This window comes from Poecilia latipinna, unplaced genomic scaffold, assembly GCF_001443285.1.
Source record: "Poecilia latipinna isolate Pla-1442-1.1 unplaced genomic scaffold, P_latipinna-1.0 Scaffold1374, whole genome shotgun sequence".
NCBI classification, from domain to species: domain Eukaryota; kingdom Metazoa; phylum Chordata; class Actinopteri; order Cyprinodontiformes; family Poeciliidae; genus Poecilia; species Poecilia latipinna.
Window position 1 is genome coordinate 83,414 of NW_015113990.1, and position 18,351 is coordinate 101,764.

An 18,351-nucleotide genomic window follows, 5' to 3' on the forward strand; every position below is an offset into this window, starting at 1 on the left:
AAGTATTTCACATGCAGTCACTTTACATGACAGCAGTCTGGGTGACGGCTTTCAGAATCAAACCAGTCAGATCAACTCTAATACTTTTTGGCTCAGTTAAAACAAAAGGTCACCTATGTGCAGACGGAGGAAATCTAACATCTTTTTTTGTTTGTTTTTCTATTTTTTATGCAACACATTTTACCTGAAATTTGAATCAAAATATAGTTGCTGTGTAGGACAGCATGGAGCTTTTTATTTAAAGTCACAGGCCAAACTTAAAACTATTCAACAATATTCAGTTACATTAATTCATTTATATGTTATTATGCAAACAATGTACTTCTAAAATATTGTATAAATTAATGTGTGCACAATGCTGACATACATTAAAGAAACATAACACATATTCACATAATGTATTTATTGAAGAATAAAGAAAAAGAACAGTATTTGCTTCGAGCAGAAGTACTTTCACATAAGCAAAACAATGATTAAAAAAACTGTTGTCTAAGTAACCCAGGAGAACAGCTTGCAGCAGGTTAAATGGTTCTAAGTAGTATAGAGAAGCTATAAGAAATCAATATCATGTCTAAGGAGACAGCAACCTTAGCCTGAACTGAAACATGTTTTCTCTAAAAACTTTGAGGAAAACAAGTGATTCAAGTCGAAACTGTCTCATCTTTACACTGATTTGGTTTTGGCTCTGATAGTTTCTCTATCAGGTTACACTTAGGTATTTTGTATGGAATACATTATAGATGACACATTCTAGTTGTTTTAGGGTAGAAAAAGCCACATTAACCTCTGCTGAACTAGCAATTAGCTTTACACTACTGCTCAAATTTCTGCATGTTTATTCTAATTGAGGAAGTTAAGGAATCTGAACTTTCTCTTTAAAGATCAGCCAGGTGTAAATTTAGAACAAGATGAAACTGTTCTAAATTTATGCGTGTGAAGAAAGAAAATCACAAAATTATTTGGTTTGCAACTTGGCAGTCAAGATTGCTTTGGACACCCTTACTTTTCAGAACATAGACAGTCTCACAGTCGGACAGTTCACGAGGTTCATCTTCGTTGATTAGGGTTAGGGTTATCTCGAACTTCTCATAAGGTGGAATGAGCACTTCCTGCTCTTTGTATCCAAGCACCGGGTATTTTTTCAGATAAGCTCCATGACAGGTTGTAATTTTAAAGCATGTTGTCTTACCAAAGTCTGTCAGATTTGATAATTTGGAGGAGGAGGCAAAAATACCAAATCGAATTTCTTTGAGTTTGCCAGTGAAAGTAACTCCGGTTCTACGGAAAGTTGTGTAACATTCATTATGATTGGTTTTGAGGATCTGTATCGCTCTGGTCAGCCAGAAATGTAAGGAATGGAATGGAAAAGATGAACTATATTGTTGTTTGTTGGTCCGGACTACTTCATTGAAAACCTTATAGAACTGTAACTTTCCTCCAGCTGTGTAAACACAAATTGCTCGCCTGTGATCCTTTGTTAAAGCATCATCTTTATCTTCTATTTTTTTATTCATACAATGTTTTGTTGCGTTCCATGCCTTGCTGAATACATTGTTTTTCATTTCCATTTCATTTTCAAAGTACGTCTTCTTGACCTTTGCTTCCATCTGTGCAGCACAGGTAGAGTACATGTCATCAACAGAGTTTACAGCCATGTCCAGTGGAAAGGACTGATCATTGATCTAAAAGGAATGAGAAAAATACATATGATGAAGAGCAAAGCAGAACATATATGAAGTTGCATTCATTTCACTTATTTAGTTGGAAATAACAGTGATGTTACATGCTTCAATGTAGGAAATAAATAAATAAAAAAACATTGCAAACTTAAAATTGAAATAACCCTTAATGAATTTTGCAAGTAGAATTACCTTGATATTTACTTTGAATAAAAATCAAAAACTTAAATAAAGTACATTAAAATTGCACAATAACACTAGCCAAAAAAAAAAAAATTACCTTCTCTTGGGGAGCAGGAAGCAGGCAGCAAAGAGGCAACCACAGAAAACCAATCAGGAGCACTTTGGCCTTCATCTTCACAACCCTGCAAACAAATTATTGGTTCAGTAAAATAGGAAAAGAATATTTAGCAATGTAGTGACTGTATGTAATAAATATTATAATTCAACCCCAAAGGAGCTCTATCACCTTATCTGTATTTTAAACCCGAAATTAAATCTTACGTTTTTCCAAAAGCAACGTTGTTCTGGATTATATTATCAAGTGATGAAGCGTAGACCAGATGGATTAGGATTTCTACAGTGGCTCCTCCTTAAATACTCTGCTGTCTAGAAAAGGCCCACCCACAGACACACACGTGGAAAAGCTTCAAAAAAATGTGGTCAGTTTAACAAAGTAGGTCAACTCATGTAGTGTGCTGGTGTGTTGCTGCTCTAGACTCTCAAACTATAGTTTTATAGTGTATTTGTCACAGTTTGAAACAGAGCTAAAAAAAAAAAAGGAGTGAAAAAAACCAACCAGTCAAACTGCTTCTTTCAGAGCTAAGAATTAACTTGTATTTGCATACTATGTATTTCTAATCCACCCATGCAAATGTTGTTTTCACCTCATTAGGTTTCATTTGTAATTAAGGAAGCTGTAATTTAAGCTGGGCAACATAAGGAAATGTTTGAATACAATTTAAATAGAAATTGCTTTTACATGTACCTTCAGTGTGTTAAGATGTTTTGCTGGGACTTCACTTATTCATATGTTCTGTGATACTGAGTTTAAATAACTAATATCTAAGTCTGTTCTCAAAACTCTTTTCAATCATTACAAGTTTTGAGGAGAAAGACATGAAGTCCTGCTTTCAAAATAAAAATGTAGGAAAAAGTATTAAAAGTTTTGAGGGCATCCACTGACCCCGCTCCGTCAGTAACCACTTTGTGGCTGAGTCGCTGTCATTTTCCAAACACTTCCATTTTCGTTGCATACGATATTTAGGAGCAAGAAAATGTCACGACTGGATTTGTTGCGCAGGTGAAATATTATCACAGTTCCACGCTGAAATTCACTGAGCTCCTGAGAGCGAGCCATTCTTTCACAAATGTTTGTAAAAACAGTCGGCATGCCTACCTGCCTAATTTTATACACATGTGGCCTTGAAAAACATGGGAACTCCTGATTCTGATCATTTGTATGGGTAAGCAAATACTTTTGGCATTATGGTGTAAAACTGAATGGACATGAATCTTGTGGCACTGCAAAACAAAACAAATGGTAATAAATGTTATATTACAGTGTACCTTTTTTGTTTGGTAAGGTAATAAAGGTGCATGACCACAAGGAAGAAGTTCAAAGTCAGTTGGTTAATTAAGCATGGCCAACAAACAACGATAAGAAGAGACGTGTCATTCTTGTCTCGTTTTTCCACAAACTTCTGCTTCTACAAAATCTGATAGTCTTCTTCTTAAAAAGGTCAAAGAAAGAAAAACAGAAGTTTCAAACTTGATTTGCATTCAAGATAAAGAGAAGATTCAAAAAGTGATGCAATTGCTTTTGCTATTGAGTCTCCAGAACAAGTAAAATAAAACAGACCTTAAAACTACACCCAGTTCTGACCCCCTACTGCGAACTGTAAGATAACATCATCTCTAACATTCGTGCAAATCATGTTTTTTGTTGTAACTCACTGAAAAGAAGGATAACCACACACATCCCCCTCTTCGTGATGTTTCTCTTTTGAGACAGATAATCTGTAAAAAAAATTAATTCCTCCACCTTCTTCAGCTACTATTGTCATCTGAAGAAATGCACCGCTCCCAGTCAAAATCAACCAATAAAAGGCAGGAGGAAGGCCTTAGTGCTGTCAGTCATGCTCATGTACGCGCAGCTCCATGTACTAATGGCAGAGTAACAACTTACAGTTACAGTTATCTGCAGTCATTGGTGACGATGCTAACCTCAGGCTAGTCAGCATGAGGGGAGACGTTGTAAGCTTATACAAGCCATGAGTGACAGCACTAAGACCCGCCTTCTGGCTCTGATTGGTTGTTTTTAGTTAGCACTGTGAAAAGGCAGAGGAGCTAATTTTTTTTAAAATAGATTGTTTCATACTGTCCTGTCAAGACATGTTGACCACCTTAACAAATATTAAAAATATATATATTTTTAGAAAAGTTACATACTGCAGCTTTAAACAGAAGCAAATTCCCTGAGGCAGATACAAGACTGTTTATTCACTCAAGTGGTAATTTGGCTCTCATTGTGGTGTCGGTTTTGACGTTATTGTCTTCGTACTTACCTTCACCTTCTCTCCTATCCTGTCAGTTCTGATTCCTTGCGGATGTCCCATTCCTGGTTCCCAGTAAACACCGAATAAACATTCCCCATCATTGCCTCCATCTGCCTGAAGATCCTTCCTCAGGGTTCTCTTCATCAGTCTCCTCATCACTCCTCTGGCTGCCACCTGCTTGGATTTCAGTCAATTACGCACCACAAAGAGGTGAAAGTGCTTTAGCTCCATCTAAGATTGATTTAAATGTTTCAAATCAAATGGAAAAAAGAAAAAGCAGATTTTCACACATGAATTGGTCACCACAGAATCCAGACATTAACCGCATGAGAATCTATACAAGATTACAACTCCCAGAGTATAAGACGTTGGTGAAAAGTTAATATAAGACTGAATGGTCATGAATCTTGTGGCACCGCAAAACAAAACCACAGCAAATGGTAACAAATGTTATATTACAGTGCACCTTTTTTGTTTTGGTAAGGCGGTAGAGGTGCATGACCACAGGCATGAAGTTCAAAGTTGGTTAATCATGACCAACACACTGATATCAATCTTATCATCTAAATGATTAGAAGAGACTTGTCATTCTTGACACTTGTTTTTCCACAAACTTCTGCTTCTACAAAACCTGATAGTCTTCTTCTTAAAAAGCTCCAGAATGCATATCTGAAAAACAGAAGTTCAAACTTGATTTGCATTCAAGATAAAGAGAAGATTCAGAGAGTAACACAATTACTTTTTCTATTGAGTCACCAAATCCCCAGCCCCAAAGAAACAGAGTTTAAAACTACATAACTACAGTAGCACTGATGTACTAAGTTATCAAAATTACACCTATTAATTTTCCATATACATAATTGGCCATGCAATTATCATTTTGAATCTGTAAACCAGCCAGTCTGTTAGCAGCTTGTATCATTATTTCATGCTGCTTCTATGGTACGAACAAAAACTTGTGCAGGACATTGACAAAGCATGACAAACGTACAGAAGCACAGAGAGGAAGTGAAAACTTCTCTCTTCCTCAGTCATCTACCTAATCTGCTACTTCACATTACTTTTGGCAATTTACCATCAGTGTCTTCTTCTCTGGAAACCTCTGAAGACCTATTGCCAAGGTGAGGAATACATCACCAGGCAGAAAAAGTGAGACTCGATGAACTCAGTGACCTTCTGCGCCTGTTTTATCCTGTTTGGGGGCAACAGGAAGGCTGGAAGCAAACCCAGGAGACCCTGAAGTGGAACCAAAACACACAACGCAACCTATGGGGGAATTTAACTGCCAGAAGTGTTGTTCTGGCAGTCATCCTCAAGATTTCAGGTTATGTTTTCAATCTGAAATCTTGTGGATCAAGGAGAACCGTCGCCTAACAACCGTTCCAGCCAATAGAAAGACAGTTTTCCACCGGGTGCAGCTGATAAAACACTAGATAGTTGCATCTCCTTTTCTGGTGATGTGTAGAAAACAACTCCAGCTTTCTGCTCCTTCCTCCATGTCATGACATGTTTGCGAAAGGATAATCATTCGTTTTTGTCAAATTAATGATTTCCCAACTGAATAAAACTTACAAAAAAGATTCTGGCCGTTTTGCCTGCGATCGTTTCATATGCATGTTCTCTAAAATCAGTAGCAGCTTAACCCGACTTAAACACCTGTTCAGGATCTCCTAATTTGCACATTATTGGATATGAGCATCACTTGGAGGAAGAGTCCTTAGATGCCTTTTTTCCAATATGAAGAAAATGAAAGTCTCGACACAGAAATGCGGCGACACAGTTGAATTTTGATCGATCCAACCACAGAAACCCAAACAATCTGGCACAGCTTGTGCAGAATAAAACACAGTTCATATATTATGTGATATTACACAATATATGACACGACAATATATTCAAGATCATGCATTTATTCACACAACTATTATTCTGTTGTCATGAATGGCCTCACACATAAATAGATTATTTTTCTATGTTAAACATATTTCTGCAGAGTAGCATAAGAGTTTGTAGTCAACATACCACGTCCTGCTTCTCATAAGACCACTTCCTGTGGAGCTCAGACAAGCAGAACCACAAATTGATAAACTAAAACTTAGTTCAGATTTTGTGCAAAGAGACAGTTCAACCATAAACCAGAGTAAAGTTAAAATCAATCCTAGAATTAAACAAAAACATTATTTAAAGACATGTTAGACTTGAAGCTATAATTTTTCATCTGTGTTATGGCTCTTTTAATTTGGCTTACAAAGTTAGCACAAGCAGAACTTGGCTTTATTTTATTTGGTGTGGTGAATTTACAAAATTCCCCAATGTACAGATGCAATACAAAGACATTCGTTTAGAATAAACAATCACCACTTTGTCGTTAATTATTTAGGTAAATACTATTAAACGAAAAGTTTTTTGGAATATTTTAATATCCTACAAGTGCTTATAATGTAAATTAAGACTGCAGTTAAATAAGCAATAACATGAAAATTACCAGGACGATCAGAGCACCCAACACAACAGCCACATAGCATTTCTGTTTGCGTTTCACGAGAATAAAAGAGTTTATTATTAGCAGCACAGCGCATGCAGACATGGTCAGGGTGTTGCCTCCACCCCAGCTTAAAAGTCCTCCACCCAAAAGAGATTTTGTTAGCTTCTGACTCAGTTTGCAGTTTTGGTCTGCCTTTGGTTTCTTGGTGCTCTGAAGCTTGTAGACCACGCCGCACCACGGGTCGCCCGTCACAACGGCCATCACCCGGAAAACCTCGTAGGTCGGAATGAGCACCTGTCCCATCTGGTTTACGCTGGAGTAATGCGTGATGTCAGCGCCGAAGCACGTTTGGATCTCAAAACAGGAGACGTCGCCGTTCGCCTCAAACGACTGCTTGCTTGAGATTGCCCAAGTGAATCCCCCAAAGCGGACGTTTGTGTCTATGACATCCTGGTCGAAGCGTTTCCAAGTCCTGAGGTAAACGGTTCGGCACTCCGAGTGGTTCGGATTTAGGGCTTGGATGGCGTCGGTCAAGTAGAAATACAGAAAATGAAACCTGAAGCCGTCCGTGCTGTACTTTTGTTTCCCCGTTTTCACGGCCGTGTTGAAATCCTGTCGGATGTTGGCCAGTTTTGTGAAAATGTACAAGGACGTGGCGTGATCGTCTTGTAGGTGCTTGTGCACAGGCTTCTTGGCATTTCTCTCATCTACAGCCCAGGCGTAGCTAAAGTTCATGTTGGCGTGCCACTCAAACACACCATACAGGTTGATGAGAGACATGGACTTAGAACGACAGCCGGCATACATGTCGTCAATGCAATCTGGGGCCATATCCAGGGGCAAGACTGCAGCATTCTGGAATGAGAGGTGGTTGATCATGTGAAATGCTTTCAGGAAATTATTGAAAATAATTTTTTTCTTCAATTGCCTGGAATTTTTCTACTGTGGAAAGTATCAGTATGAGGGCAACACTAAGACAATAAATCGAATTACAAGAATAGAGTCATAAGTACTGCCAGCATCATACTGCTGGTATCATAATGCTTTTCTTCAGGCATGACACTGCAAAAAAAAATATGTTTTAACATATCTGTTAAAGCTGTCACTATATCTTGACAGTGTGGTATCAGTTAATGTGAAAAAATTTTTTCTACAACTGGTTCACCACAACAGGTCACCATGAATGCTAAGGCTAGTTAGCATGACCACCGAAGACGGAGGTAATGAGAAGTTGTTTCTCCGCCATTAGAACAATTGACAGCGCATACATGAGCCTACTAGTCACAACATGGAGAGAGTTATAACAAATATGTTTTACAGTATGTAAAATAGTACGAATACTATGGCATTACGTTCGGCCACCCTGGATTTTCCTCCCTTTATTTTCATTCTCAGGATAACCAAAACAATGCCACCAAACAACCACCAGAGGGAGCTCTAAACTGTTAGTGTAAATCACACAGGGCAGAACAGACAGCAGTGGAAGAAAACCTGTTGAGTCAGGACACCAACTTTAAACATCCACAACTCATAGCTGGTATCTTTCCAATCTCAGAGTTTAGTCACCATATTTTGTAAAAAAAAAAAAAAAAAAGGTGACTAAACATATCCATAATGTAATGCTGGCCCCTCCGAAAAATGTTACTCTAATTGCGGCAACAAAAACAAAACTGTCTCTAAAAGTCTTGACTCAGGGGCATTGAAAACACACCTTTCAAAAGGTATTGAAACCCTTGCATCATATTTTCATCCAATTAATGATGCTTTCTTTGTCTTGTCTTGACACATTAAAACCCAAAATAAAATGCACTGAAATTTGTTATTGAGACATGATAAAATGTGAAAAGGTTTGAGGTGTCTAAATACTTTTGCAAGGCGCTGTAGTGAACTGCTTCTTAGCTTCTGGTTCATTTAAGGAAAACAAAATAATCTCACCTCGGCAGATCTCTGGGGCCACCACAGGATTAGAAGCGGGTCATTATACAGCAGGACCAGGACCAGCAACAGTCCGCAAAGTGGAACCAGGTTTAGGAGTTTAATCCCACGCGTTGATTCCCACCGGAATGTCATATCTGATTTAAAGAAATGACCAAGGAATTTTGTTGACTTTGAGAAAAAAAAATAACTTGAATGTTTTTGAAGATCAGCAATAAACCTTTGTCAAGGGAAAACACAGGGCTCTTTTTAATCTTGTAATCCACCTTTAGCAACAAAAGGGAAACATTTTAGGCTTACCTTTTTACTGCAACTGGCTTCATAATCCATGGAGCACAAAAAAAGACAGCGAGACTCGGAGAGGAAATGTTTTTTTTTCTTCTCCACCTAAGCATTACTGCAGGACAGGATCTACAGGTGCAGCTACTCGGCCCACACCTTCATTAGAACTGCTGCTCAAAATAACCAGGAGTTTGCATGCTGTGTTTGCACAGAAGTCACTGCTAGAAAAGAAACAACTGATCAAGTTCACCTTTCATCTTACTCCTTTTTCAACATTCTTGCTTTAGTTTGCAGTTTACTGTGTTGCACCATGTAGAATTTTTTTAATGATCATTTGTAATAAATACAAGCACACTCCACTTTCTGTCTGTTTGCACGGCCAGAGGGAGATCCTCCAGGCGGTAAAACTAGTGAATCCGGTTTAGCCACCAGCTCTGGCTGATGCAAACAAAGGTGAGTCATTCAAACGCAGAAAACACAGAAGCACACAACATTTCCATATAGCTTTCATCACAGCGGTGAACAGCATGTGGTAAGTTATTAGACTTATTTTCCCTTTTATGTATCTCTGCTCTGTATGTGATCTGCCTGCGGTTAGCTTGAATATTTTGAAAAATCTGACAGGTTGATGAAATCCAAGGCAAAATAGGTCACTAATTCCTCATGTTACCAGACTTTTTCACCGTGTTACTTGGAAGTAGATCAAGTTGTGCCAAAAGAGTTTAGATTTCGGGGTACCGTCTCGACTTCCTCTGATTATGTCGCGTTACAGGATGTCTTTTCTTTCTTCTCCCAGATGAATGATGCCATCTCAGAAAAGGCAACAGAAGGGGTCTGCATGTGTGATTGCTTCTTTGGTTGTTTTAGAAGGACTGCTTGTAGTTTTTGTCATATACATTTGTCTCAGTTGGAGGGACACTGTTGGAGAGGTAAGTCACAGTCTGTCTTATTTTTACCCAATCATACTTTAAACTCCAAATGATCATAAATATAAAATGACCGATCTAGAATTTAAAGTTCAAGAGCTTTTTTAGATATTACAAGCCTTTCTCTGATTGTTTTTGACAATTTTTAAGATGGAAATGTGCAACAGTTCTCCACGTGTGTTGCTGTCTTGGAAGCTCTCTCAAAACATTTTTTCCCCTCTCCTTTTCAGAGTTCTCAGCATCTGACCTCTGACCTCGATGGTGACAAGTTCGCTGGCTGCACAACCAAAGTCGCGGTTCTGAATGACGAGGCCATGAAACAAAAATGGCACACCTGCAGCGCACATTTCAGCAAAGCCTGGAGCAAAGCAGAGCAACACCTGAAAGAACCAGCAGACAAGTACATGGAGAAAAGCCATTCTCTGGCTTTAAACATGTTCACCGCTGAGGTGCTGAAACGGGGGAACAAGAACTCTGAGGCTGCAGAAAGAACTCCGAAACAAAGACGCGCTTTCGAACCCGTCTCGCTTTATTCCTCTCTAAGTGAGGCGATTCTAATTTTAAAACAAAATCAGGTGATGTGTCTGAGTACAAACTACAGAACTGAAACCGTTTTGGAGCTCAACGTCTCCACTGGCCTGGTTCGATTCAGCACCTTCATTTTAGGCTGTGATAGGTGGGATTCTGATGGAAATGTTTCATGTTTTGATGTATACTCTTGCTTTGGAGCAAACGTAACTAAATACTCTGTCCTTAAAGGAAATAACCAAGTCCTGATTCCTCCGTACGAAGTTTTTACAGTCACTGACGTCCAGAAACAAACCAGTTCATGTAAAATCACCTACAAACTCAAAAGTAATCTGAACTGTGTTTATGACGAAGAGCGCAACCAGTTGCATTCCATATCTGTGTTACCTGCAGAGGGATTTTGGCTCATTGTCACCATCATTTGTTTTGTCCTTCTGTTGCTTTTACTGCTCTGTGTTATTGTGAAGCTTTACTGGAGAATCAGCTCGGCTGGCAGAGTTTCAAATTCACATAGCACTGTCCAATCCCATTATAGCCTGTAATGCTGCTAGTATATAATACAAGAATAGATATAAAAAGAAGATATAAATAACATTTACCTCATGCTATTTTTAATTTTTTTGCAAGACAAACACAGACGTGGAAGACACAGAGGAGAACTTCTGCAAGTTCTCCAACAATCTGCAGAACAGTGTGGTGAACGCCTCTTTTCAGTCCATCCTGGACCTGAGCGTGACCAGGAGGCATCTCGCTCAGGAAAAGGTGTTTATAGAGGCGTCATCCATACATGCCGTGCAAGTCCAATACATTCAGCTGTTCGACAACCGGGAAAACGCATTTCTCCAGAAGAGATCTCCTCCATCCCGACGGAGCTGAGGGAGAGAATACCAGGCACGGGAAAAGACTTTGAAATATCTTGTTTATTGGAATCAGTGATGATCTGGCTCGACTTCTTTGGCGGCAGAGAATTGCACGGTGGAGGCAGTTGTTCAATTTGTGAGGTGGATTCTTTAGACCAGTGGTGTCCAAAGTCGGTCCTGGAGGGCTGGCATCCTGCATGTTCTAGCTCTCTCCCTGGTTTAACGCACCTGGATCAAATGATGGCTTGTTAGAAGCCCTAAGAGGAACATTGACAAGCTGAAAAGGTTGTTGCTACCACCAGGGAGAGAACTAAAACGAGCAGGATGCCGGCCCTCGAGAAACGACTTTGGACACCCCTGCTTTAGAGCTTGTGAGCAAAGGCCCCCTGGTTGTACTCCCATTTTCACCATGGGTTGACAACATATCTCTTTTCAGCTGTTGGGTGTATTTGGGGATCAAATGTATTTGTTCAGCCTGCGGGTCAAAGTTAAATTACAAACACTGCCTCACTGACAACAATATTCTGATCTTTTTTCTGCCACAGTCGGCCAGACGTAATAATTTAAAACACAAAGTCATTCCCAACCTGAGCATCCATGTGCCTGGAAAATGTGGAACGGAGCCTGTCCTCCGTCATCTGCTGTGATTCTGACCCGGCCCAGTTTTATACCTGCATAGTGCACGGACAGCAGGCTGTTGATGAACATGTCTTCACTGCAGACAGCCGCTGCAGTGAAGGCATGTTCAGAAGGGGCTTCATTTATGGATATGAGAAGGAAAGAAAGAAGAGAGACCAGGTGAACAGACCTAATGTGACGGTTTCTCCAGCCCCTCCTCTCAAAAGCGATAAAGGTGCTTTGAGAGAGGAGCTACAATTATCTAATTTGGTTGAGGAAAATATTTATTTAAATTGCACGTCTGACTTTTGTTGCCTGTAAAAATAAAATAAGTAAAATCTTCTGGGAATAATATCTTTAGAGCAATGCTGGAAGTTTTTTTTTTTTTAACTCTTGTAGTGGATGGTTATATAGTGAAAGCTATGTGGTTAAATGTTCAGTATAAGACGTTTTCCCTCCAATTCTGACAGCAGATGTGTGCTTCAAATATAAAAATGCTTCCATAAGACATGCACGACAAATAAAAACAACAACACATCGACAATAGCTAATAAAGTTTATTCATCCGTTTAAGAAAACTGTTAAACAATAATTACAACAAAGAACCAAATAAACCTCAAAGGGCAGTAAAAATATACCAAGTACAATACAATATTCCAAGTGGAAGAACAAAGAGCGACTTTCAGCAGCTAAACAGGAATGGCACTTCTGGGGTCTGTTTCACAAAGCTGGATCGACTCGAAGCCCACCTGAATATTCAAGCAGACGCTGAGATGAGCTTTAAGTCGGACGTGTTCGAAGTTCATGAGACAGATTCCAGAAAGCAGAAGACGGCAAACCAGCTTGCCTGAGCGCAAACCAAATCGGGAGGTGAAGAGGAATGAAATGCATTACAGCAATCACTAAAATCAAACAGCAAAGTTTACTATTTAAAAAGAACAAAGGAGACGTCATCTGCCTGGAAATTAACAAGGCGGGTAAAACGTCAAAGCAGCCACAAAGCATCCATTTGCTTTACTACTTAGGAAATAATACGCCCCCTTGTGGGGGGTTTCATTAGAAGCAACTGGACAGCAAAAAAAAGAAAAAAAAAGAAAAAAGTGCAGCACTACAAAGAATCTCGATATTTAAATGAAAAGAATTAAACTGAACTAATATCAGAATAGCAACTTCATTGATAAAAACACATTAAGCCCGACTCAAATCAAAGTGTTTAATTCACGTCTGTGAAAGCTTCACAAACCCTCATCTCACACACAAAAAAAGATTTACCTTGTCCATTTTCAGTCCATCAGCACATTCATGGCACATCAGTAAAGAAACCCAGAGCAGGCTCAACATAAGAAATCTACAATATTAATCATTAACAGCCGTATTTACAAGAGCTATCGGGTTACTCTTTTAAACAGAGCAGAGATTAACGTTCCACATACACTTTGCATTATTTTAATAGCCCAAGGTGGATCAAACATGTCCCTGGATCGATGTTTACCTGACAAGAGAGGTGGTCGATACCGGACTAGTAAGCATCTATAATCTATACAAAATAGATCTAAACAGACGGCCAATGACTGGTATGTAGATTTGTTTATCCTTAAAAGGCAACAACAAAAGCTACGGTTACAAATAAATAGCTACAGTTTCATCTATTTTTTTCTTCTCTCTCTCCATCTAAATGAAAATCTACACAAATTATCGACAAAATACTATGGTAAGACCACTGAATATCTTCTCTTTAAGCCTGTCTCTTCAAAGTTGCTGTGCCATATGAGCGGATTTTTGGTCCACCGAACCCACAACACGGTAATAAACACATTCCTTCATTGTCAATAATTGAGGTGTAAAAGACTGGAAAGTGCAGGATGCATCTGAGTAATGTCAGCGATCGAATCCTACGCGCTTGAGCAGAACTGGACTTCTCTGGTTTCGTGAAGACGTTTCGTCGCTCATTCAGAGGGGCTTCTTCAATTCTCAACATGGTTGGAAGTAACAAGTTTATGGATCATAGAACAATCACACTAACCGGACAATTGAAGACAACGTTGTTGTTAAGACATGTGTTTTGGTCACCATGGTGTGAACCGGGACAAGAAACGACAGGAGAAGTCCAGTTGCCTTCTACTCAAGCACTTAGGACCGTCATGTCCTGGACGACTGAGAAATCTACGCCAGCGTCGGTGATTGAATGAAAAACACAGCAAGTTAGCCCTGTCGCTTGAGAATCTGGTGGTATAGTTTGATATGTCCGAGTTACACCCGTCTGCATCTTCTTGCAGTGGCAATACTTGGTTTGTTGGAACGGTCTTACTTAAAACTGAAGGAGGGTCTATTGGAAAAAAACAGCAGAGATCATAAAAAAAACAAAAAGCGCATCAAGACCTTACAAAAATTATTTGTAACATAAGGTTGAATTGCAAATGATTACCAGACTACAGTGTAGGGAATGCAATGCAAAAAGTTTGGTGACTTCAGACAGACTCCTCATGCGCATGAATGTCTTTACAATTCAGGACTTGTTTACCCAAAACTGTTTACCTCGTTGAAATCAGAATACAAGGAACAACTTCAATGATTTTTAAAAACAAAAGAATGGCACAACTGCAGATTTATAAAGCTAAACTATAGACGTACAGTCATTGGTAGAATGGGGATAACTTCTCCACTGTCTGATATCGTAGGGAAATTATTGTTGCCTAAGAACTTTTCAAAGTGTTTTCAAAATGTTTGCAGGTGACAAACTCATACATCGACGTAAAAGTGAAATGAGAGCAAACTCAGAAGGTAAACCTTTGTAAGACAAATTGAGGATGGTAGAAGTGAGAAACCAAAACCCAAGTGATCCCGTGGGGAAAGTTTTCAGTCTGAACAGCAAAGAATCATATCCAATAAACAGGTTGTAATATCCTCCAATATTGGAGAACGTGGACAATAATGCCAAATTTCTGGCCTTATAATCAAGGTTTATAGACCGAGTGGAGACCTGTCCATTTACTTGCTGGTGAAATGTGCCGACACTGCATTTTTTAGCATGATGAAATGGTGCTTTCCACTTTAGACAATGTGCTTCTAACCATGTACTTAAAAAAAATAAATCCATGGTTAGAACCCCAAAATGAAAGGCATTCATGCCCACAAAGAGTCTCTAAGTCATCAGAGTTGTACATGTAATAAAAAGTCATGAAATTTTGGATTTCTGTAGCTGCGCTAATAATAAAATTTGGATGTACACGCAGGTAGGTGATGATAAAATTGTAGCATGCAGAGGCACTGAGTTCAAAGAGTTCATAGGCCTACAGTAAATACTCTGAACATGCTTACATTTCAGTCAAAATCTGATCTTCTACTGTACAAAATTACTTCAGACTTCCAATGGAAGCATCATTTTTTTTCATGAGTTACATTACTTATACTGCAACAATCCATTCATACACAGTATAATCACACGTCATATATTTTGTATACAAGTTGTGAACATTCCATGCAGCATTATAAAACCCCTTCTTTGAATAATATTGTCTGGAAAACAAAGAGTATATTGATCGGCGTACTAAAATCTACTGGTTCTTTGACATACGTCCATTAATATACAGATAAAATAAATGACTGGTGTCTGCAACTGATGTTTTCGCTTGGCCTAAAAGCTCTGCCTTTCTTTCACCAATCTGGACTGGCAGGTTCGATCTTCACACACCGTGCGCCTAATGAAGCACATACACAAGTCAGCTTGACACATGTGCCCGTCTTTTCAAATTTAGCTCCGACTTTTCATCACCTTTGCTGTGCGCGAGGGTCAGTCGGTGACTAAAAGCTGTCCTAAAATGGCGTTTTGCTCCCCCAACATGTGACAAAAGTGATTTTACTGATTTGATTTGCCTGCATCACATTTATGTCACATGAGATATCCATCACTAGTTTCAGGCAACATCTGACTTTGTAAATGCAATCAGTGCACTTCTGCTGATAACGACCTCTTAATCGTCCTCAGATACAGAGGATGAACAAATTAAACTTTGCAAGCGTCAAACCGCCTACTTCCAACTGGAACTGCAGACAAAGTGACGGTTTCATTTAAAAGGTGTAAGATGTGTAAACATTCCCAGGTTTAAGTAGGCTGTTTTTTTTGTGTGTTTTTTTTTTTTACATATATTTTTGTATTATAACATCTCTGGAAGTACAAAATGGTTTGGCAAGTAAGCGGGGAGAATTACGTACAACAGCGTCCCTGCCTTTGGAGTGCGAACTGGGTAGAGTTTGGGGAGACCTGAGGTGCATTCTCTTCGTGATTGTACAGATTTTGCATTTTTTTTAAAGAGTTTAGAAAGGAAACGACGAGTACAGTGCGATCCACACGCCAGGCTACGGAAACACTTCAACGGATCTACCGTCAATGTACTTGATTGCCTCTCCGGCGTTCGGTTCTACTTCTACTGTGCAGTTCCAGTTTGAATCGTCAAGTCGATCATTATTATGCCGTCAACTATGCAGATTAGTAACGGGTAAGATTACTCTGAACACTATCGAAGCTGAATCTGCACTGGCTCTGTGGTGTCAAGGCAACTACTTCAAAATGCAATAATTCGTGGCCAGATAGTCTGATTGAAGAAAACATAACTACGGAAACAATGCAAAGGATTTATTTACAAAAAGAACTGCCACTCAACAAAAATAATCTTTGCTTTCGATCAACATTAAATGCATTAATTAGAAAAGATCTGACATCTGGCTCGCTTGACTTTACGCTCGGCCACACCAGGGTGACCGGGCCTGCAGCTGCCTGGATGGCATCAATGACACTAATGAAGACCGATAGAGGGATTGGTATACGGTAAAGATTATGGTCGATCATCGGATATGGCTAAACAAGTTGAAAGTCAGGGCACTGGTGCTTGGAGGCAAGGGTACCCTCATTGGGCTCATAAGACAACGGGTAAAGAAGAAGAAGTATACAATGGAGGCTGTTCTACTGCTCGCCCATTTCAGCAGGGTCACAGTCGGAAGGCGGTGTGGATGACTGGAGATGGTTGGAAACGGGTAACTGGTTCAGGGTCGAGCTTTCTGCGGCTTCGCTGGGGACGGGCTCAGGTAGGGTCAGTGTTTCGGGGGCGGACTTTTTACGAGGCCGGTCTTTGGGGACAGAGAGGGATTCGGGTGCATCCGTGCACATCGGGGTTGACGGGGCACTGGCAGGACCGGTTAGGGCGCAGGAGGACAAGGGGGTCTCACTTATGGAGATTGATGGGGGAAACACCCCAATCTTCTGGTTGGTGGCCTCCTGGATGGTTCGCTCAAACTCTCTCACCTCATCCATTGTCATGTCTGGAAAGAGATTTTACAAGAGACAATACACAGGTTAGTGTTTTTGTGTGCTCATGTGTTGGCATTGTCTTGGCATGTGGATCTTACTACAAATCATCTATTTTGCTCATGTTTTGGATGGAGATGCCAGTTATACTGTTCCTTTGCATTTCTGTACCCAGAAAAGACGCCGCCAGCCATGTCGGGTCCATCTCACCTTACAGACGATTCAAACCTACTTTGAAATCTAATTATTTCTATCATCCGGTTGTGACCTGAATATATGGCAATAATAAATAATATACATCAGTAGAAAGCTATTCAGAGCCATTTTGGTTTGATAATCCAAAAGAATGATTTAATCAACTTGTCAGCTGGTGATGGCCTCACTAAACAGGATGTTGCTTTTAAAAGGACGTCTGCAAATTCAAGCAGACAGAATTGAAAACTAGTGCAGTTACCAAGCTGCATTTTTACTTAGAATCATTTTACTATTATCATTAAACTTTAACTGAAGGGTCCTTTGGAGACTCAGAAGCCCAATTTCTACTTCAACATGACTGCTTTAGGAGAGGAGCGCCATCTGGTGTTTGCAAATACAAATTGCAGGCTGCAAAGTGAGCGTTTATAGCAGCTGGAACAGTTCCAGTCTGAATGGACTTTATGTGTAAGTAGGAATAAATTCCTGAATAGGTAAATGTGTTCAATCATTCTTCCCCCTTTAGAGGAAATATCTGTTTAAAAATGAAATCAGGAACTGGAAATAATATTTGTTAACTTAACCAAACAAAAGAAAAACAAAACACTGCTTAAAAACCAAAGGATAGGTTACATGTTTTTCTATGTTCACAGTTTATTTATGTATTAATATTATATTACCATGTTGTTTTTATTTTTTTTAACTCACTTTTAGTTTTAAAAAAATGTTCCTTTTTTAGCTCCAAATGTAATGACATATGAAGCTTTTACCACCTAAAATTATGAGACAGAGAAGGAAAAAATGGAGTAAAAAAAAGAAAAAGAAAAAAAAGGCACATACACTTGCTTTGTCATGGATCTCTATGTCATCCAGGGAAGATGGGTTTGTTGTGGAATGCTCTTGCTGCTCATTGCAAACTTTAATGTTGGTTTTCTCATGCATTTTTCTCTCGTAATCCCGAACGTCATCCAAAGTCATATCTGCAA

The 18,351-nt window shown here is 39.4% G+C and overlaps 4 protein-coding genes across 12 annotated transcripts in view; 1 reads left to right on the forward strand and 3 right to left on the reverse strand.

The window, feature by feature from the left end:
• LOC106962129 (ecto-ADP-ribosyltransferase 4-like) overlaps positions 1-10,996 on the forward strand; it is a 54,696-nt gene extending 43,700 nt beyond the window's left edge. Inside the window, exons 1-4 of one of the 5 annotated variants that reach the window (XM_015056326.1) lie at positions 7,111-7,199; positions 9,323-9,392; positions 9,736-9,868; positions 10,096-10,996. In XM_015056326.1, coding sequence (XP_014911812.1) covers positions 9,740-9,868; positions 10,096-10,935 — 969 coding nt within the window. In that variant the 5' untranslated portion in view covers positions 7,111-7,199; positions 9,323-9,392; positions 9,736-9,739 and the 3' untranslated portion in view covers positions 10,936-10,996. Of the gene's footprint in view, positions 1-4,272; positions 4,448-7,110; positions 7,200-9,322; positions 9,393-9,415; positions 9,472-9,735; positions 9,869-10,095 lie in introns of those variants that run through there. The other 4 variants (XM_015056327.1, XM_015056328.1, XM_015056330.1 and 1 more) reach the window with 4 other exon arrangements.
• LOC106962135 (erythroblast NAD(P)(+)--arginine ADP-ribosyltransferase-like) lies at positions 392-4,311 on the reverse strand. 2 transcript variants are annotated; one of them, XM_015056336.1, is made up of 3 exons: positions 4,247-4,311; positions 1,960-2,044; positions 392-1,682 (listed from the first exon to the last, which is right to left on the reverse strand). In XM_015056336.1, exons 2-3 carry the CDS (start codon positions 2,032-2,034, stop codon positions 948-950), a joined length of 810 nt encoding a protein of 269 aa, XP_014911822.1. In that variant the 5' UTR covers positions 2,035-2,044; positions 4,247-4,311; the 3' UTR covers positions 392-947. The 2 variants fall into 2 exon arrangements, with proteins under 2 accessions (XP_014911822.1, XP_014911821.1); XM_015056335.1 differs by lacking the exon at positions 4,247-4,311 and adding an exon at positions 2,184-2,410 and having other exon boundaries at positions 1,960-2,043.
• LOC106962128 (ecto-ADP-ribosyltransferase 4-like) lies at positions 6,263-9,314 on the reverse strand. Of its 2 annotated transcripts, XM_015056323.1 has the most exons (3): positions 8,958-9,313; positions 8,658-8,794; positions 6,263-7,577 (listed from the first exon to the last, which is right to left on the reverse strand). In XM_015056323.1, the coding sequence occupies exons 2-3, from the start codon at positions 8,790-8,792 to the stop codon at positions 6,696-6,698; spliced, it is 1,017 nt and encodes a 338-aa protein (XP_014911809.1). In that variant the 5' UTR covers positions 8,793-8,794; positions 8,958-9,313; the 3' UTR covers positions 6,263-6,695. The 2 variants fall into 2 exon arrangements, with proteins under 2 accessions (XP_014911809.1, XP_014911811.1); XM_015056325.1 differs by having other exon boundaries at positions 8,658-9,314.
• Positions 10,997-12,410: 1,414 nt separating the features above from the next.
• The window catches only part of LOC106962127 (cytoplasmic phosphatidylinositol transfer protein 1-like), a 79,264-nt gene continuing 73,323 nt past the window's right edge, over positions 12,411-18,351 (reverse strand). For 2 of the 3 annotated variants that reach the window (XM_015056321.1, XM_015056320.1), the window contains exon 9: positions 12,411-17,187. In XM_015056321.1, coding sequence (XP_014911807.1) covers positions 16,832-17,187 — 356 coding nt within the window. In that variant the 3' untranslated portion in view covers positions 12,411-16,831. Of the gene's footprint in view, positions 17,188-18,205; positions 18,346-18,351 lie in introns of all 3 variants that reach the window. The other variant, XM_015056322.1, reaches the window with a different exon arrangement.